The following is a 25,107-nucleotide window of genomic DNA, read 5'->3' on the forward strand; positions in this document are numbered from 1 at the left end:
AATATACAAAACCATAACCACCAGATATCAGCTCTCCCCTTATGATAAAACTTTCATACAAATATGACAGCAAGAAATCAGCATTGAAGTTTTTATTCATGTGAATCATTAAAAATGGGCATCTATACCAGTGTCAAACGAGGGTGGGAGAGGAAGGCAGGGTAGACAAGGAGAAGGAATTCCCGTCTATTGGTAATAAAGCTCCAGGTTCATCCCATCATGGATTTCATCTGAAGACAGGTATTAAGGAATTTTCATTGAGGGCTGACTCTACCCACTCACAGCTGGATCCTTGTGGCTCAACACCCAGCCCTGGACTAAGGAAGCAATTTTGGAATGGGCACTTTGACCACTGAGAAGGCCAAGTTGTTTGCCACCAAAGCCTGGTGTATAGAGTCAGATTCTCAAGTACCTCCCCCACTCCATCTCACACACACACACTAATAATAATAATAATAATAATAATAATAATAATAAATTTTCTTAAATGTTCATACTCAGGCTGAAGAGATGGCTCAGCAGTTGAAGAGCACTCATGGCTGCTCCTCCAGAGGAACTGGGTTCAATTCCCAGCACTCGCATGGTGGTTCCAGGGAATCTGAAGCGTTCTTCTGCCCTCTGCCAGCAACAGGCATGTGTGTGGTGCACAGACAAAATTGCAGGCAAAAGACCCAGGACCCCATTAAAAAAGAAATCATACTGTTTGTCAACTACAGTCACATCTGGGTCACACCCCACCTTCACTTCCTGTCCAACATCCACGTGGTGCTCAGTAATAAATATTTTGAACCTGAATGTCAAAATCCTTCTGAACCAAGTTAAATTATTCCAACACCCTTCTCACCAACAAAATAATTCCATAGTTCCCATTTTCTCAGTAGTCACGATAGGCCACATTCTAAGTTAAACATTCCGCTTCCTTAATTTCCCTACAGGTTTCAGTACAGAACCAGAATTCAAGACAAGCATACAGATTCTTTCACGAAAGTCACGAAAAGGATACAATCTCCCAGAGACACGTGGTCCTTAAAAATCGTGTACCTATACGGGATAGATAGATACCTTTCAGAGAGAAACTGATTTGGTGGGGTAGGGGTAGGGGTGGGCTTTTGTCTTGAAAGCAAGCTGAGTCCTCATAGGGGCTGCCTGAGGCGCTCCCCCAAACGAAACTTTCTAGTCTAATGAAGAGCAACGCGCACTTACCACTTTTTAAGAACGATCTTATTCCAACGGGTGCCAGTTTGGGCCGCTATCAGTTTCTTCAAGTCCCCGATGGTGTCATCGGTGCTGGGCACGAAGGAGTTAAGGTAAATGGAAGGAAGAAGTAGAACGAGGAAGACGATATTAGGCCTCCCCATCTACGTCATTTAACTACAATTTACCCAACCCCACCAACTGCCCCAGAGACCACGGCCAGTCACCCCTCGGTGGATACTTGCACTTGACGCGGACTTTCTTTCCTAGACGGTCGTTGCAAACCACCTCAATCATTGTGGCTGGAGGGAGAGGATGGAAGGCAGCAGAGTCAGGCCTTTGGGGGTCGCCCAAAGCCCTTTCCCGAGCTGAGTTCTTTGTTCACACTACCCTGACCACCGGACACAAATCCGCAGCAGCCCCAGCCCAGGGTCTCAATGGCGGGGACCCCAGCAGTCGCCCCGTAACTCCCGCAGGCCCAGCCCCGGAAACCCCGGGTTTCGCCTCCCGCCACCCCTGGACTCCCGGGTCTCAGCTGCTTCCCGTGATGTCGGGCCTCTCGGTTTATCTCCCTCACCTCTAATCCCCTCGAACTTATCGACGACACAACTTCCAGCTCGAACGCGAGCCCTGGACCGATTTAAGGCTAGAAACAGGAAGCGGAAGTGACATAACGGAAACACCCGCCTTTAGTGCTTCCAGGTTCCGGGCTAGTAAAGATTTGTGATTCTGTGGCGCAGTTTTGATGAGCCGATCCTGGTGGATTTACAGCGGACGTGGGGAGCGGAGTTGGAGATTCCTTCGTTGTGGAAGAGACCCAAAGGCCCCCCAGAGGAGGGTGATCTGCCATTCCCAAGCCAAACAAACCTCCTCCCGCAGAATCTCGGCTGTCGAGGCCGGAACTGGAGTCATGCGGGTCCAGCGGCTGTCGGGCTCTCTGCCTTCATTCAAAGCTCAGGCTCGGACCCTGTGCTTGCCTTTCGCCTCTGACCGCAGTGACTGTTTCCGAGACCCGAGGGGTACAGACTGCAGTTGGTGAAAGCTAAGCGGGATCCTGGACAGGGAGGCCTCGTTGTACACGGGTCCTATGGGTCCGTGTCCTGCCCGCCAAGATGTTGGAAACAGCATACTGGAAAAGATCTTTCGCTTTTTTCCCTTTTTTATTTTTAATCTTCAAGGAACACCTTGTTCCAGATTACAGAATCTCCAAAGCTGATGGGAGTGGAATCCCTCCCTTCCTAAATTCAACCAGCTTCCACCTCTACTGAACGATTCCTTCTTAGCGGACGGGACTCTCAGTAAGGTAGGCATTTATTGACTCATTTTTTTAAAATTAGCTTAATTTTTTTTTGAGATAGGATATCGGTATATAGACCAAGCTGACCTCGAATTTGTGATACTCCTGTCCAGCCTCGGAAGTTGCTGGTATTATACAGACCTGTGTGTTAGAAGCCAGCCTGGTCTATACAGCGAGCTCCAGGACAGAGCTTTCTAGAAAGACTATTTCGAAAAAGAAAAAAAGAAAAATCTACCAAGGCCTTGTGCTTAGCTAATACCACTTATACAAAATGTATCCTTATGCGTAGGCAGCAAAAATCATTATTTTTTCTTTTTGTTGCGGCTTGTGGCCACGCCTCCCTGGCTGGGCAGTCCTGCTGGCCCCTCAGCCTCAGTTACACCTTTCCGTCTGGAATGAAGTCCTGGTTCCTGTCCTTAGTGTTTTGATATGTTCCATCCTCTCCCCAATGCCTCGTTTCTGTTCCGAAAATACTTCCTAGCTTTACCGACACCCACATTGGAGAGCGAGCCATAGCCTCGCGCATACATACCAGAAAAGTGGAGTTTCTTATTTTTCTCTTTCTCTTTCTTTTCTTTCTTTCCTTCCTTCTTTCCTTTTTTCTTTCTGGTGTTGGAGGTCGAACCTAGGGCCTTCTAGCATGTTAACCAAGGGCTCTCCCACTGACCTGCACACCCAGCTCCTTGCTTAGCTCTTCTTGTTTCTGCCTCCAGGGATGCTTTTAGGGCTCCGTCCCTGGTCTTAACCACGCCTCTAATCTTGACGAAGTCCCCCAACCCTCCCTGCGCCGCCCATCCATTCCAAACTTGACCCCGTCCCCTAAACTGGACCTTGTTCTGCCTGAGCTAGGCTTTCCAAGTTTGGTCGTCGGCCCCAGCTAGGACCCCTGGTTCTTGACACGCCTCTGAGCCCCTTCCCACTCAAGTCATGATTTCCGGGCTTGCTGCTCTGTTAGCTTTCCCCTGCCCCGGTCCCGCCTTCTGGGCAGTCTGGACTCTGCCTTGGCCACCTCCCTAAACCTCTTCCAGCTCAAGTACAGCCTTCCGGACGTGCCGCTTGGCCTCTTCCTACTGAAGCCACGCCTTCCTGTTGTAGCTGACAGCCTTCGATCTGCTCCTCTGCCACTGGCTTCACCCCTCCATTCAGTCGGTCTTTTCCAAATGCCGCGCCCCAAACATCTCCCCCGACCCCCCCTGCCCCCGTCTCCCTTCCTCTCCCCTTCCTCTAAAACCCCGCCTTCGGAGTGTGCTGCTTTTCCCCCGGACCACTCCCCTCCCGCCGGAGCCTCGCCTTCAAGGCGAGCGGCTTTCCTCGGTCTGACCCGAACCTCGTTTGCTTGCCTCGGCTCTGCTTGCCTCTGCTCGCCACGTCTCCTGGCTCTGGCCACGCCCCGAGCCCCTCCTTGCAGGAGCCACGCCTTCTGGGTTGCCCCGGCCCCTCTGGCTTTGCAGCTTCTAGTTGGCTCCACCTCCTGGCCACGCCCCCGGACGACCCCCGCCCGAGCCTTGCCTTCTGGGTTTGCAGTTCGCCTTGCACCCCGGCCCCGCCTCGTGCCCCCTCCTCACTCAAGCCACACCTTCTGGGTTTGCTCTTCGCCTTGCACCCCGGCCCCGCCTTGTGCCCCCTCCTCACTCACCTCCCTCTAGCCACACCTTCTGGGTTTGCCTACCCTCAGTTCCACCCGGTGGCCGAGCTAGTCAGGCCTCGTCAGTCACCAGTCCCGGCCTCCAGCCGGCGGTGAAGCCGGGCCGGTGCACTCCCAGGCCGGTGCGGTCCCTTCCCTAGGAAGGGACAGTAGGGCTCCTCGACAGGCCTCCGAAAGTCGCGCCGGTTTGGCCAGTCCGGCCACCTCAGCGCCCTCAGGGGATTGCGGGCCTCACCACCACCGGAAACGGAAGCGCGGGACAGCAGGACCATGGCGACGCTGTTCGACCTCCCAGACTTGGTGCTCTTGGAGATCTTCTCTTACCTCCCGGTCCGGGACCGGATCCGCATCTCCAGGTGCGGCCCCGCTCCTCGGGGGGAAAGAGCCGGGCAGGGGCTCGGCAGGAGATGCGAATCCGGTCCCAGCGGGCGGGGTCGTTCTAACGGCCGGTCCACTCCTCCAGGGTCTGTCACCGCTGGAAGAGGCTGGTGGACGATCGGTGGTTGTGGCGACATGTCGACCTGACGCTCTACACGGTATGCAGTACGCGGGACCCGCGGGCGGTGCGCGGAGAGCCAACCTCCTCCCTGGGACAGAAGTGGGGTCTGCTTTGTTTTGCTTTCTAGTGTTTGTTTGCTTTTGTTTATTTGTTTTATTTGGGGCTTATGTTTTACTTATTTTTCTATATTTTTTGTTTGTTCCTTTGGGGGAGGGGAGGTTGTTTTGAGACAGGGTCTCTAGCCCAGTCTGGCCTCCAGCTTCCTAGGATGCTGAGGATGACCTTGAACTTCTGATCCACCTCGACCTTCTAAATACTGGGATTACCAACGTGGGCTCCCGTGACTGCTTTCTGTGATGCTGGGAATGGAATTTAGGCTTCCTAAATGCTAGGAAAGCACTCCACTGACTGAGCCGTGTGCTTGGAACTCACTACCCCTTGCCTCAACCTCCTGAGTGCTAAGATTACAGGTGTAGGCCATCTTGTCTGGCCCAGGAAGTGTTTGGTTTTTGTTTTTGTTTTCCCGTGAGACAGGGTTGGTTTGTAGCTTTTACTGTCCTGAAACTTGCCTTATCCTCTTACCCCTGCCTCTAAAGGCAGAGCGTGTGACACCGTGCCCAGCTGGTTGGCTTTGGTTTTGAAGTGAGTTCATGCTTGGGATTTCCTGCATGTCTGTCCTGTCACTAGCCCTTACCTGCTCCTCAGCAACCCCCAGACTTCAGTTTCTTATCCAAGAAATGGGGATTTAAGAGAGTGCTTGCTTGACTCTGGTGAAGCTCTGTGTTCCATCCCTAACACCAAGAAAAAAAAAAAGTACCTGCCTGCCTGGTGTGTTGTAGAAGACTTAGCCAGGTGCATAGGGAGATGGTTTAGACCAGTGTCTGGTCTCCAGCATATGATAAATGCAAACTTAAAACTATTATTAATTTTCTGGTTTTGTTGTTCTGTTTTGGTTTTTGAGATGGGTCTCATGTATCCCATAATAGATTCTGGCTATAACTGTTAACCTCAAATTGGATAAGAATTCATTCTGGAGCCAAATGTGAGTGATCATGGTTGAAAATACAGTTAGGCTTCCTAAAATACATGTTCAAACATAACAGTTACATGAAATTATTTATTTATTTGAGACAGGGTTCCTCTGTGCGTCCTGGAACTCACTCTAGACCAACCAGGCTGGCCTTGAACTTTAGAGATCTCTTGAGTGCTGGGATTAAAGGTGTTGGTTACTACCACCCAGTGAAATTTTATAGTAACAGAATAGAGAAAGTCATAAAGACACCTTTTAGAAGAATGAGTCATCTCTCCAGCAACTATCAAAATAATTGAAAAAGAAAAACATTTAATTTCTCTCTGAAAAAGTGGTCAACAAAAATTATACCATAAAGCTGAGCCTGGTACAGCCTGTAATCCTAGCTACTACAGAGGCCGAGGGAGGAAAATCATAAATTCAAGGCCAGCTTGGGCAACTTAGCTAGACCCTGTGTTGAAATACAAATTCAGAAAAGGCCTGGAACCCTCACTTAGTTCTAGAATGTTTTCCTGGCCTGTGTAAGGTCCTGAGTTCATTCCCCAGTACCACCACAAACAAGTGTATGATCTGAGTGAGCTAGGGTGTAGCTGAGTTCACAGCCTGTCCTAAATATACATACGATCCTGGATTCCATCCCAATACCAACAGTGAGTCACTTGTTCTACGAGGCTTTTTTTTCCTGTGTGTGTGTGTGTGTGTGTGTATGTTTGTTTATTTTGTTTTGAGACAAGGTCTTACTATGTAGCTCGATACATACCTGGAATCTAGAGAGATCCCCCTGCCTCTGCACCCACCAGTGCTGAGACTAAAGGTGTGTGCCATAACCCTGGACTCTGCCCTGTTTATTTGTTTGTGTTTGAGACAGGATCTTCCACTGAACTTGGAGCTTACTGGTTGACTAGACAGGCTGGCCAGAACTGGATTCTTCTGCCTCAACCTCCCCCATGTGCTGGCTGGGTTTAAGGGCACAAGTCTTGATACCCAGCAAAAGAAACTGCATTGATTTAGGGAAGGAAGCTGGCAGAAGAACCGAACCCCAGGGGGACACCAGAACCCAGGTCCCAAGCATGTCTGTCACCAGCTAGGTGAATCTTCTGGGAGCCAGGTACCTCTCACCCAGTCACCCCAATCTCTGGCTCTTACAGATGCGTCCGAAAGTCATGTGGCACCTTCTGCGCCGGTACATGGCGTCCCGGCTCTACTCGCTGCGCTTGGGCGGCTACCTGTTCTCTGGCTCTCAGGCCCCACAGCTGTCCCCTGCCTTGATGCGGGCCCTGGGCCAGAAGTGCCCCAACCTGAAGCGCCTGTGCCTGCACGTGGCTGACCTGAGCATGGTGCCCATCACCAGCCTGCCCAGCACGCTGAGGACCCTGGAGCTGCATAGCTGCGAGGTCTCGATGATCTGGCTGCAGAAGGAGCAGGACCCCACGGTGCTGCCGCTGCTGGAGTGCATCGTGCTGGACCGAGTGCCAGCCTTCCGTGACGAGCACCTGCAGGGCCTCACCCGCTTCCGAGCCCTGCGCTCGCTGGTGCTGGGTGGCACCTACCGGGTCACCGAGACCGGGCTGGATGCCAGCCTGCAGGAGCTCAGCTATCTGCAGAGGCTAGAGGTACTGGGCTGTACCCTGTCAGCCGACAGCACCCTCCTGGCCATCAGCCGCCACCTCCGAGATGTGCGTAAGATTCGGCTGACCGTTGGGGGCCTCTCAGCCCAAGGCCTGGTTTTCCTGGAGGGAATGCCTGCCCTGGAGAGTTTGTGCTTCCAGGGTCCCCTCATCACTCCAGAAATGCCCACACCCGCTCAGATTGTGTCCTCCTGCCTCACCATGCCTAAACTCAGAGTGCTTGAGGTGCAAGGGCTGGGCTGGGAGGGGCAGGAGGCAGAGAAGGTTCTGTGCAAGGGCCTGCCCCACTGCATGGTGATTGTCAGGGCCTGTCCCAAAGAATCCATGGATTGGTGGATGTGAAGGTGTCACCTATCCATCCCTGGGACCTATCCTAGCTTTTAAAGTTGACCTTCTAAGCAGCAGACTGAAGCATGTAAATTAATCAGGCTTGAGGAAGCTGGAGGTCACAAGGAAAAGAAGCCAGGACCTTTGGGCCTGCAAGCTGGGGTTGTCTGTCATCTAGATGACCTCAGCCTTGTCACCCAGCCTCTGGGAGGCCCAGTTCACATGTTTAGGAATAGGCATCATAGCTACCTCATGATTCATTTGCAAATCTTTACACACACACACACACCCCTTTTTCCCAGTACTTGTGGATCAAACCCATGTTTGGCCAGCACTGCTGTGCTCCTGAGCTACACTGGAGCCCTGGAAAGCCTTAGTTTCTAATAGACCCCAGAAGAGGGGTCATTTTCAGGGTGCAGGTGGACAGAGTTCAGGCTCTGAGGTCTGCCTGGTGTCTGCTTGTATGCTTGGGAGATAAGCTATTGGATTGTCCTAGTGTTCTAAAAATCTCTCAATTGTATTTTCTGTATTTTGTATCCTGCCTTTTTCAAGTTTTCTACAGCATATAATATTTTACTATTAAAGAAAAATAATGGTTTTTCAAAGTGTATTTGTTTATTTAAGAGGGGTTGCTCCTCCCCAGCACTTACTATTCACAGGCAGTTTTATTTACCTATCTTTTTTATTACAATTACTTACTTTGTGTTCGTGTGTGTGTGTGTGTGTGTGTGTGTGTGTGTGTGTTATAGCACACATGTGGAGGCCAGCGGACACTTGTAGGACTCAGTTCTCTCCTTCTATCCCATGGGCCGTAGGGATCAAACCTAAGTGGTCAGGCCTTTACCTTTGAGCCATCTTGCCAGGCTCTTGTTTTTAGACAGGAGTTCATATAATGACCCTGAACTCTATATATAGCTGACGATGACTTTCAATTCCTTATTCTCCTGCCTTCTCCCAAGTGCTAGGATTTTAAATACATACCACCACTCCTTACTTATGGGATGGATGCTAAGGATAGAACCCAGGCTTTGAGTGTGCCAGGCAAGTGCTCTGCCCACTGAGCCACATGACCAGCCCTTTCCAGGCACGTTTCTAGGTACTGGGCTGCACAGTGAACAAAAAGGGACCCCGCAGCTGCAAAGGGGGACCCTGCAGCCGCAAGTGTAGATGGCAGGGGTCTAAAGAGGTAAACACGTCTGCGAGCCACACGTGGGACACACCTGTCCAGTGTTCAGGAGCCTAAAGGCAGGAGTTCAAGTGTAAGGTAAGCCTGGGCTACAGTAGAATGAGACCCAGTCTCCAAAACAAAAACACATCCTCGGAATCATTTCAGAGCCTCTCGGGTGGTGAGCCAGGGTTGTGTCATGGGGTACAGACACTTGAGAGGGAGAGAGGGCAGGGTGGACCTCCTCAGAAGTCTGAGAGATGAAGAGACACAAGATGTGAGAACAACTAGGGGATGACAGGAAAGGCCAAGACTGGGTCCCAGGGCGTGGGTCAGTGGCAAAGCCCTTCCCTAGAATGCAATAGGTTCTGTCCTGAGCATTGAAAACAATGAGGGACTGGTGAGATGCTTCAGTGGGTAAAGGTGCTTTCTGCCAAGGCTGATCTGAGTTTGGTCCCTGTGGTGAACAGAACTGACTCCTGCAAATTGTCCTCTGACCTCCACACACATGCTATGGCCTGAGTGGATACTTGCATTTGCGCGCACACACACACACATAACATCAAAAAGACCCCCGAGATAGGAAATGAATTGGGCATTTCCAGAAACAAGAACATTTCTGTAGCCTAGTCAACAGGGGAGAAAGATGGAGCCTATCAGGTCAGAGAGATGGGGGCAGGGCCTGTTGTGGGGCTCAGTGTGTACTGGTGCCTCTTCCTGTTTTTTGAGTTGGAACAGCTTGATCGTGCAGGTGCCAAATGCTTGGTGATACTGAGCATATAACTGATCTGATCTGAGTTTTGGCGAGGGGGAGGGGAGGGGTGGGGGGTGGGGGTAATGCACATCTGTGATCTCACCACCTGCTGTGGGTGGAGCCCAGAGGGTGCAGAGAGCTGAGTTGGAGCCATTCATTTCTTATTCCAAGCTCATCCATCAGAGGGGAGCTGTATGTTTCTTGCCTTAGAATACAAAGTCTTCATGTGGGCTTTCAAGGGGATTCACAGCCACTCAGGTGACTGGTTCACGTGGGACTTGGTATTTATATTTCTACCACTTGGAATTTTAGGTTGTCTGTTGACGCTCTAAACTCAGAGAACTACATTAGAAGATGTGCATGTCGGGAGGGGGTTAGGGCAAGTCCCTCAAGAATGAGATTTGTGTCCCTATCAAAGATACTTCTGAGAGGGGCTGGGGAGCTATCAAGGTGTGCAAGAGCACTTGCACAAGCATGAGTTTCTAGTTCAAATCCCCCAGTACCCACCCAAAGCCCGGTGAGACTACACTAGCCTAGCTCCTGTTTCAGTGAGAGACCTGGTCAGTCAAAGGGAACAAGGTAGAGAGAGAGAGAGAGCAGCGAATCTTAGCACGCGCACTTGGGTGCAGCCTCTCCCCCACATAATTAAAAATTGCTCCCTAGACCATCTCCCATTCCACTATGTGACCTGTGAAGTCCTCAGCAGACACCACATCTACTGCTTCATCTTGGACTTGGAAGCTTCCACAGTTGGAACCAATACATTTCTGGGTTAGGTTGGAAAGGGGTGGGGTGGTACGTGCAGCTGTGTGTGCGGCAGTCAGGCCAACTCAGAAGTCAGTTCTGTCCTTCCACTGTGGGTTCCTAGGATCAAAGCCAGGTGGTCAAGCTTAGGGAGCAAGCATCTTTACCCACGGAGCTCTCTTAGTTTAATTTTTTTTTAAGATAGGGCCTCTCTATGCAACCCTTGCTGGCATGGAACTCACTATGTAGACAAAGCTGGCCTTGAACTTGTGATTTTCTTGCCTCTGCTTCACCTGTGCTGGAATTAAAGGTGTGTGCCACCATGCCTGGTTTTTAATTGCCAGTGTGTATGTGCAGACACTTTGAAGTTGTCCTAGGGGTCTAGAAGAAGGCATTGGATCCCCTGGAACTGGAGTTAAGATGCTTGTAAGATGACTGATGTGGGTGCTGGGAACTGAACCCGGGTCTCCTGGGAGAGCAGTATGTAGTCCTAACTGCAGAGCCATCTCTCCAGGCCAACAAACAAAATGAGTGGATAATGTTGCTTCTGGAGCTCTGGATCCTTCAGTGGCTCCTTAGTGCACCAAGTCTTGAATAGAGCTCAACGTTTTTTCTTTTTAAAAATTCTCCTTGGCTGGGTGGTGGTGTACACCTTTAATCCCAGCACTCTGGAAGCAGGATCTCCAAGTTCAAGGCCAGTCCAGAGCTGCACAGAGAAACCCTGTCTTGAAAACAACAACAAAAACTCTCTCCTCTCCTCTCCTCTCCTCTCCTCTCCTCTCCTCTCCTCTCCTCTCCTCTCCTCTCCTCTCCTCTCCTCTCTTCCCCTCCCCTTCCGTCCCCTTCCCTCCCATCCTCTCTCTTTATATATAGGTGTGTGTGTGTGTGTGCGCGTGTGTGTGCGTGTGTGTGTGTGTGTGTGTGTGTGTGTGTGTGTGTGTGTGTGTAGGTTCACATGTATCACAAGGACTGTGGAGGTCAGAGAACAACCTCTGTGAGTCTTTGCTCTCCTTCCTCCTGGGATCTAACTTGGGCATTAGTTTGGGGGCAGGCACCTTTACCCACTGAGCCATCTCCTGGGCCTGATCAACATTTTTAGTTCCCCAGAAAGCTCTGTGCAGTCATGTCTCTCCTCTGACTTCAGACTTAACTACTTTCTATTCTGCTTGACTTGCTCAAACCCAGACACTGATTACAGAGACCAACTCATCTCTTGCCTCAGGGCTGTGAAACTTGTATTTCTTCCTTTCTTTCTGTAGAAATTCAGACTTCCTCAACCCTTTCAGCATTTTGCTGAGGGTGAAGTGGAGGGGCCAGCAGCTGTGGGGTAGGGCCTGGAGACATAGCTCCAAGCTACTGCCTTAACAGCCCCAGGAGCTCTTTTAAGAGACCTTTACTCCAGGAAAATCAGTGTGATGGCTACTCTTGGTTGTCAACCAGACTACATCTGGAATGAACTAAAATCCAAAACTAGAGGGTGTATCTGTGAGGGATTTCTGGTTAATTTGAAGTAGGAAGATGCATGACCTGGGTTTTTTTGAGGTAGGAAGACACACCTTCAATCCAGATCTTTTGAGCTGGGAAAAGACACAACTTGCTGAAGACTACATAAAGACATGGAAGAAGGAAGCTGTTGCTCTTTGCCTGCTTGTCCTGGGCTTCCAGAACGCCCATTCCTTCCCTGGCATTAGAACCTACTTTTTCAGGATTCCCGCATCGACCGAAGACCAGCTAAAACACCCAGCCTTATGAGGCTGAGCAACTAGATTCTTGGACTTTCTGTTTACAGCCAGCCATTGTTGGATTAACTGGACTGCAGCCTTGTAAGTCATTCTAATAAATCCCCTTTATATATGTATATAGATTCATTCTATAAGTTCTGTTACTCCAGATAACCCAGACTAAAATAGATTTTGGTACCAGAATTGGTTCTAGAGCAGCAGAATTATAACAGAAGTATAAGGATGAATCTTTTAAGTATCTGGAATAGGCTTTTCAATTTGTCAACACCTACGGTTACCAAAGCCTCTCCAGTTGCTTAAGCCTCTCCTGGGAGCTGGGAGAGTACTGAAAGCCCATGGTGTGAACTATATTGCAAACTTAAGGAGATAAATGTATTTGATTATCTTGATTTGCCAATTGTCCACAGCAATGGATTTGGTGATCCTGTATATGAAACTTTTGACAGTTTGAGGAAAAATAAGGAAAATGATGCTGGTTAGTTGATCTTAGCATCTCTGGATAAATTAACAAAGGGTAGGCATGAGCTCCATAATAAAATTAACCAACTTCCAGCATCTCAGAGTACGGTGAAGGACAGCAATGAATTTAGTGATAAAATTGACCTGCTCCACATTTGCATAGTCTAAAGGTTTCTTTTTTTATTTAAGAAATTTTTTTATTCATTTTACATACCAACCACAGATTCCCCTTTCATCCCTTCTCCCACTCCCCCCCAGTCTTCTCCCCCCCCCACCCCTATCCCCTCCTCCAAATGGGTAAGGCCTCCCATGGGGAGTCAGCAAAGCCTGGACATTCAGTTGAGCAGGACCAAGCCCCACCCCTGCCTCACGGCTAAGCAAGCATCCACCGTAGGTAATGGGCTCAGAAAGCCAGCTCATGTACCAGGGATAGATCCTGATCCCACTGCCAGGGCCCTTAAACAGACCAAGCTACATAGATATCTCCCATATGCAGAGGGTCTAGTACAGTCCCATGCAGGTTCCACAGCTGTTTTTCTAAAAGTTTGTGAGTTCCCACAAGCTTGGTTCAGTTGTCTCTGTAGATTTCCCCATCATGATCTTGACCCGCCTTGCTTATATAATCCTTCTTCCCTCTCTTCAACTGACTCCTGGTGCTTGGCTATGGATCTCTGCATCTACTTCCATCAGTTACTGGATGAAGGCTCTGTGATGACAGGTGTTCACTGATCTGATTACCAGGGTAGGCCAGCTCAGGTACCATCTCCACTATTACTAGTAGTCTAATCTAGCGTCATCCTTGTGGATTCCTGGGAATTTCCCTAGCACCAGGTTTCTCCCTAACCCCATAATGTCTCCCTCTATCAAGAAATCGCTTTCATTGCTCTCCCACTCTGTCCCTCCCCCAGCTCGACCATCACATTCCCTCATGTTCTCATCCCCCATCCCCTCCCCTCTATTGCCACCCCATCCCCAGTTTACTCATGGAGATCTCATCTGTTTCCTCTTCCCAATACGATCCATGCATCCCTCTTAGGGTCCTCCTTGTTTCCTAGTTTCTTTGGAGCTATGGGTTATAGTCTAGTTATCCTTTGCTTTACGCCTAGTATCCACTTAGGAGTGAGTACATACCATGTTTGTCTTTCTGAGTTTGGGTTACCTCACTCAGGATGTTATTTTCTAGTTTCATCATTTGCCTGCAAATTTCATGATGTCATTGTTTTTCTCTGCTGAGTAATCCTCCATTGTGTATATGTGCCACATCTTCTTTATCCATTCTTCAGTTGAGGGGCATTTAGGTTGTTTCCAGGTTCTGGCTTTTATGAATAGTGCTACTATGAACATAGTTGAGCAAGTGTCCTTGTGGTATGATTGAGCATCCCTTGGGTATATGCCCAAAAGTGGTATAATTGGTCTTGAGGTAGATTGATTCCCAATTTTCTGAGAAGTCACCACGCTGATTTCCACAGTGGCTGTACAAGTTTGCACTCCACCAGTGGGTCTAAAGGTTTGTAAGTGTGCCCTGAAAGAGAATCTTCTCTCTAGTAGCCACAGAGTTCAAGTTGTGGAAACTCAAACTGAAGCCTTCGTTATAAGGTTGACTGAATTATAGCAAAAATTAAAGTCCCAGCCTAGGAGGGTATCAGCTAGAAAGGGCATTAATTGGTAAAGAATAGGATCCTGTAACTTGGGATGAAGTTGTGTGGAGAACCCTATTGAAGCTGAGAACTTTGAACCCTCAGATTCTCAAGGGTTTATTTCACCCAAAGAAGTAGTCACTCTACCCTCAGTTCCACCCCTTGAAATAGTGCCTTCTCACCTTTGACTGAGAAAATCAGTTCTTCATTGTCAGCAGTGACTTTGTCTGAAGGAAGTGCCAGCAAGATAATACTGATGTCCCTCAAGGCCCACCAGCAGTTGCCTCCAGTCCTGTAACCAGCTTAAGGCTAAGCAGGCTCCTAGAGGGGAGGTAGAAAGTGTACTCCGAGAGGAGGTGTGCTACACTACTAACGAGCTTAGTGACTTCACTCATTCATTCAAGCCGAAGTCTGGGCAGTATGTGTAGGAATGAATTTTAAGGGTGTGAAGTAATGGTGGAAGAAACATAAAACTGGATCAGGCTGAGTAGATTGATATGGGCTCTCTGAGCGGAGATTCTAGGTATATATATAGTTTGTTTGTTGTTTTTCAAGACAGGATCTCACTATGTAGTCCTTGTTTTTTTCTGGAACTCTCTGTATAGACCAGGCTGACCTTGAACTCGAGATCTGCCTGCTTCTGCTGGGATTAAAGGCATGTGCCCACCACCACCACCACCACCACCCAGCTAGAGTCTAGGTTTAATATGAAAGCTCACTCACAGTTTAAAAGGGTGTCAAAAGTCTGTTTGAATGGTTGGCTGAAGCATTTGTCAAAAGCTGGTCTACTGAAAAGGAGTTGGAGATCCTGATGTCCCTTGGCTTGGTGTTGATGTAGGGATGTTCAGGCTCAGGGCCATTGGAATGCTAGAGTGGGCACACTGTGTAAAGCTAACCCTCCACACTGGGAAGGCCCAGAAGACATGCCGTCACTAATCTTATTGGACATGAAATGGTGAGAGGCCACCAGCATGTTTGAAGAGCTTTGTTATCGCCTTCTCCTTGTGCCAGATCTTAGGGTTGGAGATGCTGCTGCTGCCCAGTTGGATGAAATCAATGCAGTGGGTTTAATTAGGCATTAAGTTAGCAGGGGAGAGGTAGCAGCACTGAATTGCCAAAGGTAAGGTGATTATAGTTATCATAATGATCGGCACAGACAGAGTAATGTCTATAATGGCCTAACCCATAATGCACAGTAAAGAGAATTTTATGGTGGTATGAATTGTACGGACATTTGGTACTGGCTAATTAATCATGGCGTTTCCAGGCATGAAATGGATAAGAAGCCTACTGAATTTTTGTTTGATCTGTACAAGAAGAAAAATTCTCAAACAACTGAAAGAAAGCTACATTGAATGGTGGCAAATGGGAATCTTGACCTGTGAATCAGTTTCCCAACTTGACCTAGTTTGCAGACCCAGAGCTATAGTTGAACTTTCTTTTGGATCACCAGCTCCAGAATATTGACATGGAAACATTATATTCATTATGAAAATTTGGCCTTAGCTTAGGCTTGTTCCCAACTAGCTCTTACAACTTAAATTAATCCATTTATATTAATCTATATTCTACCATGTGGCTTGTTACCTCTCCTTAGTACCATATGTCCAACTTCCTCCATGTCTGGCTAGTGAATCTCCTGCCTTAGATTCTTTTTCAGAGTTCTGTCTTGCCTAGAAGTCCCGCCTATCCTCTCCTGCCTAGCTATTGGCTGTTCAGCTCTTTATTAAACCAATCAGAAGGTGCCTTAGGCTGGTGAGGTATAACAGAGACATCTTCATACAGTGTACAAAGAGATTATCCTGCTGCAAGCTGCAAAAATATATGAAGTAGGATTTTAGCCGATTATGACAAGCTAGTACCCAGAAGGCCAAAGGCCTTCCAGAGATCAAGCTGAGGCTCAAAGTGTCTTGGTGATATTGGCTTTTGATTATTAGCAGTTTCCTAGTATGAATTTCTCGTGTGCTATTGCAGCTTTTCCATCATTCATTGGGCACCATTTCCTCTCTACTAATGGAATATTTAGATTACCTTCTGAGCAGTAATGCAGCCAGGATCCCTAATTTCAGGCCTTTCTGTCATTATCGTCATTAGCAGCATCCGGCCAGGACCATCCCCAGAGGGACAAAAGTATCTTATCAGAGACACCTCTGCACTCTCTAAGAACAGACTTAAGCATCCAGACTATCTGTTTGAGAAGGCCTGGTGGATGTGCTAATTAAGCTTAACTTTCTTCCTCTCCAAAGTCTTATCTCTAGTTTTAGATCTACCGTTAACTATTAACTCAGAACTAAAGGGTCTTTACTTACAGGTACATCAAGCTGACTCAGGCTGCCCAGCCACTGAGTACGCTCCCCGGCCCTGCCAGAAAGCAGTAGTCAAGATAGCTTGGACAGATACAGGGCCAAAGGAAAACAAGGCAGTTTTATTTTCACTCGTCACTGATAGACTCCTAACACTTTAACCACTTCTAAGAGTGTAGTTGAGCATATAAAATCCACCTTGCTCAGATATTAACCGAATTTAGCCCTCAGTGGATTCTTTTCCCCATTAGTCACTTCCCTTTTGGGTTGCAGATGACGGCTGGCAATTACTGCTCTTTTGTGTGGATCTTATTGCACCTCCTTTTGACCCTCAGGGAATTCAAGCCTGGTGACCTTGCTTTAACCAGAGCATTGCTATTACATAGGTATATATATAACTGTAAACCTCAGAGACTTGAGAGGATGAGACAGAAAAGAGAAAAGAGAATGGAAGAACTAGACTGAGAAAAGAGAACGGAAGAACTAGATGGGCAAGGACTGGAGGAGAATGAACTGAGATGGGGAAGAACTAGACTGAAGGGCTAGAAGAGAAGACTAGAGGAACGAGATGGAAGATGAAGAAGAGCCAGATGGCGAAGAATAAGATGAAGAATGATGAAAAAAAGGAGATGAGAGAGGAGCTAAGAAGGGAAAGAAGTAGATAGATGAGAACCTAAATGGGGCAGAACTATGGTGAGGGAATTAAGGTAGAACCTAGAGGGGACAGCAGATAAAGGTAGAGAGAAATCAGGCAAGAAAGGAGCCAGGCATGAGCGCAGAACTGCAGCTGCTGTGTAGATAGGATTTTATCCCTGAGGAATATAGTAGACAGACTAAGAGCTCGGTGTACTTAGATTCTTTTCCTGAAAATAATTCGTGCCATTCATAGCTTCTCTTCGGGCCCCTGGGGAGAAGATTATTAAGGCTGGACCATAATAATTTTCGAGATTATCCTAATGCAGAACTCCTTGAATGAAAGGATGGTCAGGTTCCCCTGAGGAAGGACTTGATAAAACACATAAAAGTTTTACTGTTAGCCTTTCTCCAGTCCTTCCCTGGAAAGACCAGTGGCCTTTTACAAAGGTAATAGTACCCAAGGGGAAAGGAAACAATCAGTTTTTCCAGGGTCTATTGGATTAAAGGTTCTGAATTAATGGTGATTCCAGGAGACCCTAAGAAACATTGTGGCCCTCCAGTTAAAGTAGGGACTTATGGAGGTCAGATGATGAGTGGAGTTTTGGTTGAAGTCTCACAGTAGGTCCAGTGGGTCCCCAAACTCATCCTTTGGTATTTCCCCAGTCCCAGAAAGTATAATTGGGATAAGTATACTTAGAAGTTGACTGAGGGAGAGAAGCCCAGGGCCAGGTTTACTGATGGTTCAGCAAATCATGCAGGCACCACCCAGCTGCAGCATTATAACCCCTTTCTGGGACAACCCTATAAGACACCAGTGAAGGGAAATCTTCACAGTGGGCAGAACTTCAGGCAGTACACATGGCCATACATTTTGTTTGTAAGGAAGAATGGTCAGATGTGCAATTGTCCACTGATTCATAAGTTGTAGCCAATGGATTGACTGGATGGTCAGGGACTTGGAAAAACAGGATTGGAAAATCGGTGAGAAAGACATCAGGGGAAGAAGTTGTGGACAGATCTCTCCAAATGGTTGAAGGGTGTGAAGATACGTGTGTCCCATGTAAATGCTCATCAAAAGGTGACTTCAGCTGAGGAGGCATTCAGTCATCAAGTAGACAGGATGACCCATTCTGCAGATAGTCAGCCTCTTTCCCCAGCCATTCCTGTCATTGCCCAATGGGCCCATGAACAAAGTAGCCATGGTGGCAGAGATGAGAGTTATGCATAAGCTCAATAACATGGACTTCACTCTCCTGCTGCTGCTGAGTGCCAGATCTGCCAACAGCGGAGACCAGCACTGAGCCCCAGATATGGCAGCATTCCCCAAGGTGACCAAACAGCAACCTGGTAGCAGGTTGACTACACTGGACCACTTCCTCCATGAAAAGGACAACACTTTGTCCTTACTGGGGTAGAGAGTTACTCTGGTTATGGATTTGCCTTTCCTGCATGTAACACTTCTGCCAAAAGTTCCATCTGTGGACTTACAGAATGCCATATCCACAGAATACTGTCATGGTATGCAACACACTTTTCAGCCAGAGAAGTGTGACAGTGGGCCCATGATAATGGAAACCAGTGGTCTTCCCATGTTCCCCACCATCCTGGAGCAGCTGGCCTCCTAGAAATAGCCTTTTTCACCCTTTGGCATTTCAAGACAGGGCTTCTCTGTGTAACAGCCCCAGTTGTCCTGGAACTCACTCTGTAGACCAGGCTGGCCTCAAACTCACAGAGATCAGCCTACCCCTGCCTCCCAAGTGCTGGGATTAAAGGTGTGCATCATCACACCTGTCTCTAAGCTTTTCTTTAGTTTTTTTTTTTTTCCCCACAAGTGTCTTCAAAAGGCAATTCCAAAACTGGGTGGTGATGACACAGTTAAACACCAATTAGATGGCTGCAGCCTGGAGGGCTGGGGCAGGGTTCTCCAGGTGGTCTGTTTTGAATCAGCATCCAATTGATAGGGTGTCTCCCATAGACAGGATCTATGGCTCTAGGAGTAAAGGGATGGAAAAGGGACTAATTCCACTCACTATCACCCCTAGTGACCCACTAGGATAATTTTTCTTCCTGTTGCCACAACTTTAAGTTCTGCTGCTGGCCTAGAAGTTTTGGTTCCTGAGGGGAAGCACTCCTGCCAGGAGCCGCAACAAACAATCCACTGAACTGGACGCTCAGATTTCTAATGGCCACTTTGTCTTCTGATGCACTTAAGCTAACAGGCTAAGAAAGGAATAGCAGTGTTAGAAGGGGTGAGTCATCCAGATTTCCATGGGGAAATTGCTTCTCCACCATGGAGGTAAGAAAGGTTATGTCTGGAGTGCAGGAGATCCTTTAGGGCAGTGATTCTCGACTTTCCCAATGCTGTGACCATTTAATACAGTTCCTCATGTTGTGGTAACCCCCAACCATAAAATTATTTTTGCTGCTACTTCATAACTAATTTTGCTGCTGTTATGAATTGTAATGTAAATATCTGATATGTGAGTAACTGATATGCAACCCCCGTGAAAAGGTCATTTGACCCACAAAGGGATAATAATCCACAGGTTGAGAACCACTGCTTTTGGGTAATCTCTTGGTGTTATCATGTCCTGTGATTAAAGTCAATGGGAAACCACAATAGCCTTCCAGGCAAGGTGACAAAGTGCACAGACCTGTCAGGAGTGAAGGTGTGGGTCACTCCTCCAGGAAAAGAGCCAAGGCCTGCTGAGGTGCTTGCTGAGACTAGAGGAAATCCAGAATGGGTAGCAGAGGAAGGTAGTTATAAATACCAGCTAAGACCACATGACCAGTTGCAGAAAGGAGAATTGTAATTGACATGAGTGTTTCTGTTGTATTTTCTTAATGCGTTTGTACAGATATTTGTGCTTTCTTTCCTTTTTTTTTTTATCATGTGATGTAACGTCAATTAAAAGAATATCAATGGTTGCCATATTTGAGATACTAAAGGAATGTCTCTCAAGGGACTTTGCCACCTATTCTAAATTTATAATGCATTTGCAGTTGTATGAGGGATATATGTTTAGGCATAATTATGACCTGGTTGTTTGCATTTGGAATTTAATTATTAATTCAGTCAACAGCTTGAATCAATATGGTGGTACACATTTGCAATCCCAGCAGTTATGAGATGAGGCAGGAAGATTACAAGTTTGAGGTCAGTCTGGCTTACATAGGAAGACCCTGGTTATGGAAAGAAACAAAACAAACTGATCTGCTGATTTATGGTGTCAGTGTCAGCATTAAAAACAACATGTTAAACAGCAAACTCATACCTGCAAAAGAACTACTCCATAACATATTCTTCACTACAGGTTCACAATACACAGGTGCACAGATCTCTTCCATTTGGGGTTTATTGTTGAGCTTGTATAAGATCACTGCTACTTTGGCTGAAATATGAGCCACAGAAAGAGCCATTGGGTGGCACAGCCCTAATGGCCTTATAGGACAAAACCCAAAGTTGTTCAAGCATCAGAAATACACAAATTTGGATCACTGAGACTGAAACCTGCTAGTGCTGATTTTGGCATCTGCACCCATGGGCTACATCCAGGAATTGCTAGAGATGGTTTGCAACACAGCAGAACATGATGTCAGCCATGTTCATTGTGATTAAATTCCAAAAGAGTTTCTGTTTCCACACTGTATAGTACACAGAAGGACAGATCCCAAAGAAGGCTTATTGTCAGTCTCATTGTTGACTGACTCAGCAATGCAGTCTGATTGTGTTGCCAGTCTGTAGAGTAGATCTAAAGAGAAAAAATAAAATCTGGGTTCTCATTGTACCTACACTCATGATGTTACAGGAATATTTCCATTCTCAGTGTAAGATTTCTCTGATTGTGAATGGGATTTCCCGTTACTAGCTATTCATTCATCTTTTCTTCAACTTACCTCTTTTTGTACTCTCACTTTTTATCTACAAAGAATAGCTATGAAGGCATAACTTTGTGTGTGTGTGTGTGTGTGTGTGTGTGTGTGTGTGTGTGTTGCTGTTGATCAAAACCTAGGGCCTCATGCATGCCAGGTAAGCATTCTACTACTGAGCTATATCTCTAGCCTTCCAAGAGATTTTTGAACAACATGAAGAACTGGGCATAGCTGGGCATGGTGGTACATATCTTTAATACCAGCACTCAGGAGGCAAAGGCAAGCAGATCTGTATGAGTTGGAGGCCAGTATTGTCTACATAGGGAGTTTTAGGCCAGCCAGGGCAATATGGTGAGACTCTGTCATCACAATGAGTCACTTGGATTGGTTTAATAAAAAGCTGAATGGCCAATAGCTAGGCAGGATTTTCAGGGTACAGAGGATGCTAGGAAAAAGGGCTGAGTTTCAAGGAGATTCAGAGGAAGCATGACATTGTAGGAGATGAGGTAACAAGCCATGAACCATGTGGCAGCATGTAAATTAATTGAAATGGGTTAATTTAAGTTATAAGAGCTATTTAGAAACAAGCCTAAGCTATCAGCCAAGCTTTCATAATAAATAATAGGTCTGTGGGGTTATTTGGGAGCTGGCTGGTGGGACAGAGAAATTCTCTCTCTCTCTCTCTCTCTCTCTATATATATATATATATGTGTGTGTGTGTGTGTATGTATGTATATATATGTATAGTTACAATATATATGTATATTACTATATATGCATATAAATATATATATATATATATAAATTTTAGGGTATGGGCACAACTCCAGGGTAGAACACATATTTAGTATATATGAAGTTCTAGTTTAATCTCCAGACAACAGATTTATTAGTTAATATTCTGGAAGTTCACTTTTTGTGTGGAGCAATCTGGAAGGCACATTGATGTAATGGGAATGGTGTTGCTACGTAAGAAAAATAGACAGCACTTCAGGAAAAATTAGGGCAGAATCACAAGTGTTCAAAATAAATATAAAAACTACTCAAAAGGGGCTGAGGATGTAGCTGGTAAAGTGCTTGCCTAGCATGCCCAAAGCTCTGATTTCATTTGCCAGCACTGAATAAAAAATGGGTGTTGTGGTACATGCTTGTAATCACAACACTCAGGAGGTGGATATAGGAGGATTAAGAGGAGTTCAAGGCCGTCCTCTGATACACAAGAGTTTGAGTCCAACTTGGGCTGCTTCAAACAGCAACAAAAATCTGAAGATCCTATCTCTGTCAGCATATATTTCAAGATGTGGCCATAATTCTCATATACTCTTCACTCCATTTTCTCTTGGTTATAAACTGCCATGTTTATTAGAGGTTGAAGGATGAAATGTAGAAAACATTGACTGTGACTTCCTTACCTTCATTATCTCCACTGTGAGATCATAAGGGAATGTAAAGAACTTAGCAGAATGACTTTTCCACATTATACAACAGTTTCTCCACTGCAGAATCTTACGTATTTAATCAGTCCCCAGGAAGTAGGGCTTTCCTATTTGTGACATTATATGGCTCCAGGGTGAGCTCACATATTAGTGCACTTTGTTAACATTCCAATGGCTCTCACATTTCTTCAATTCTTGGGCATCTTGAGAACAAGGGAGCTTTCATGTTTTTCGAGTAAGCTGGTTTGAAGGCTAACCCATACTTCTTATATTAATAAGACTTCTCACCATTGTAAATTCCATTATGATGATTAAGACATGGAGAAGTCTTGAAGGACTTTTGATATTCTTCCCATTCAAAGGGTTTCTGTTCAGACTTATTAATTTATTTATTTATTTATTTATTTATTTTTTTTTTCGAGACAGGGTTTCTCTGTGTAGCTTTGCGCCTTTCCTGGGACTCACTTGGTAGCCCAGGCTGGCCTCAAACTCACAGAGATCCGCCTGGCTCTGCCTCCCGAGTGCTGGGATTAAAGGCGTGTGCCATCACCGCCCGGCTAAGACTTATTTATTAAATGTTCAGTTAGTCGATAAAACTTAGTGTAGTTTTTTCCACATTCTTGATACTTAGAGGAAACCTCTCTATCATGAATTCGTGCATGGTGACAGAGCTTTGAGGATGTTGTGAAGGCTTTCCCACATTCCTTACATTTGTAGGGCTTCTCACCTGTGTGAGTCCTTACATGTTCAGCTAGGCTAGAAGAAACAGTGAAATCTTTTCCACAGTGCTTACATTTATAGGGTTTTATCCCAGTGTGAATTCGAATGTGCTTATTAAGGCAAGAGGAATTTCCAAAGAGTTTTCCACATACTTTACATTCAAAGGACTTTTCCCCAGTGTGAGTTTTTACATGTTCAGTCAGCAGGTAACACCTTTTTGTATGCTTTCCTACATTCCTTACATTCATAGGGTTTCTCTCCAGTGTGAATCCTCTTATGGACAATCAAACATGAGGATGTAGTGAAAGCTTTTCCACATTCTTTACATTCATAGGGCCTCTCTCCAGTGTGTGTTCTTATATGTTCAGTTAGACTTGAAGAAACAGTGAAGTCTTTCCCACAGTACTTATATTTCTAAGGTTTGAGTCCAGTGTGAAGACGAATGTGCTTATTACGACATGCAGAACTTCTAAAAGACTTTCCACATACCTTGTAATCAAAGAGTTTCTCCACCATATGAGTTTTTTAAGTGTTCATTCAATAGATAACATCTTTTGTAGGATTTTCCACATTCCCTACATTTATAAGGTTTCTCTGCACTGTGAGTTCTTACATGTTTTCGTAGGTAGAAGGAAGTGTGGAAGGTTTTCCCACACTTATCACATTTATAGGGTTTCTCTCCAGTATGTGTTTTTACATGTTTATAAAGGTAGGAAGATGCATGGAAGGCTTTTCCACATTCCTTACATTGATAAGGTTTCTCGCCAGTATGGATTCTTAAATGTTTAGTCATGTTTGAAGAAACAGTGAAAGATCTCCCACATGACTTACATAGATAGGGCTTCTGTCCAGCATGTGTTTGTACATGTGTAGAAAGTCCCGAGTACTTAGTAAAAGCTTTTCCACATTCTTTATACTTATAGGGTTTCTCTCCAGTATGAATTCTGAAATGTTCAGTTAGACTTGAAGAAGTAGTAAAGGATTTCTTACATATTTTACATTCATAAAGTTTTTCCCCAGTGTGGGTTCGCATATGACTATTAAGATTTGAAGAATACCCAAAGACTTTCCCACAAACCTTACATTCATAGGGCTTCTCCCCAGTTTAGGTTCACATGTGACTATTAAGATTTGAAGAATAGCCAAAGACTTTCCCACAGATCTTACACTCATAGTCTCTTATGGTATACTTTTGAATAGGCAGAACTCTACTTGGGGAACATGTAAAATCTCCTGCAAATTGAGTCAATTCACAGAATTCTTCCCCATTATAGATTCTTATATGTGCCTTAAAATACGACTGATTAAGGAAGTCAGTGCATTCAACAGATTTGTCCTGCAAGCCTGTTTTCTGGTGAGTAACATTTGGGGTCAGACTAAAGTCTCCTGCATACTGATTCAACACAGAAAGTTCCTGTCTCATAGATGGTTTCTTATGCAGAGTGGGAAAGTGCTTTCCATACTGATTAGAGTCACAGATGTTCTTTGAATTTTCAGTTTTCATATGTCTTTTAACATATGAATGCTCTCTGAAGATATCTTTATGTTGCATATAATCACAGAATTCCCAAGCACTGTGCCTTCCTGCCTGTTGAGAATCAATATAACCAATGGTTGTTCAAAATTAAGGGTTTCAACCCTTATGAAGACAGAATATTATTAGATGCTTAAAATTCTTATTGCATGTATACAATTTCTGCTTTTTTTCCAAGTTCAATTCTAATGCAAGAATCATTTATAATCTGTTCTAACTTTGAAATGATTCATGCATGTCTTCATAAAATTCTTTAAAGACTCTCAAAGCAGAGCTACATATGTTGAGGATGCATATTTGTGGAAATTCTGAAGCCCAAACTTTTAAGCATGGATTGGGGTACCCCAAATTCACCAAATTCAGAATATCCATCAAAGAGAGAGTTCTCTTACAAAGGAGAATGCCATTTCTCTTAAATGTTTCTCATTTGCACTAATTTGCTACAGATGAATTCTCAATTCTTTCATAATCTTTTAAGGAATTT

General features: G+C 45.9%; 3 protein-coding genes across 7 annotated transcripts; 1 reads left to right on the forward strand and 2 right to left on the reverse strand.

Moving 5' to 3' along the window:
- Positions 1–77: 77 nt before the first annotated feature.
- Ubl5 (ubiquitin like 5) lies at positions 78–2,671 on the reverse strand. Of its 3 annotated transcripts, XM_028872417.2 has the most exons (6): positions 2,062–2,671; positions 1,772–1,950; positions 1,436–1,502; positions 1,204–1,287; positions 1,004–1,041; positions 78–230 (listed from the first exon to the last, which is right to left on the reverse strand). In XM_028872417.2, the coding sequence occupies exons 3-6, from the start codon at positions 1,489–1,491 to the stop codon at positions 187–189; spliced, it is 222 nt and encodes a 73-aa protein (XP_028728250.1). In that variant the 5' UTR covers positions 1,492–1,502; positions 1,772–1,950; positions 2,062–2,671; the 3' UTR covers positions 78–186. The 3 variants fall into 3 exon arrangements, with proteins under 3 accessions (XP_028728250.1, XP_037063620.1, XP_028728249.1); XM_037207725.1 differs by lacking the exon at positions 2,062–2,671 and having other exon boundaries at positions 1,436–1,496; positions 1,772–1,834; XM_028872416.2 differs by lacking the exons at positions 1,436–1,502; positions 1,772–1,950; positions 2,062–2,671 and having other exon boundaries at positions 1,204–1,415.
- On the forward strand, positions 2,410–8,225 carry Fbxl12 (F-box and leucine rich repeat protein 12). Of its 3 annotated transcripts, none has more exons than XM_028872414.2 (3): positions 2,410–2,497; positions 4,600–4,672; positions 6,814–8,225. In XM_028872414.2, the coding sequence occupies exon 3, from the start codon at positions 6,814–6,816 to the stop codon at positions 7,633–7,635; it is 822 nt and encodes a 273-aa protein (XP_028728247.1). In that variant the 5' UTR covers positions 2,410–2,497; positions 4,600–4,672; the 3' UTR covers positions 7,636–8,225. The 3 variants fall into 3 exon arrangements, with proteins under 3 accessions (XP_028728247.1, XP_028728248.1, XP_028728246.1); XM_028872413.2 differs by lacking the exon at positions 2,410–2,497 and adding an exon at positions 4,392–4,492; XM_028872415.2 differs by lacking the exon at positions 4,600–4,672 and having other exon boundaries at positions 2,417–2,497.
- A 15,337-nt stretch (positions 8,226–23,562) lies between these two features.
- On the reverse strand, positions 23,563–24,194 carry LOC114695286 (zinc finger protein 121-like; the record flags this gene model as incomplete). Its single annotated transcript, XM_028872579.2, has 1 exon — positions 23,563–24,194. A coding segment is annotated over one exon (609 nt), but the record flags the coding sequence as incomplete, so codon positions are not given.
- Between the last annotated feature and the right edge of the window lie 913 nt (positions 24,195–25,107).

The sequence above is a fragment of the Peromyscus leucopus genome, chromosome 7, assembly GCF_004664715.2.
Source record: "Peromyscus leucopus breed LL Stock chromosome 7, UCI_PerLeu_2.1, whole genome shotgun sequence".
NCBI classification, from domain to species: Eukaryota; Metazoa; Chordata; class Mammalia; order Rodentia; family Cricetidae; genus Peromyscus; species Peromyscus leucopus.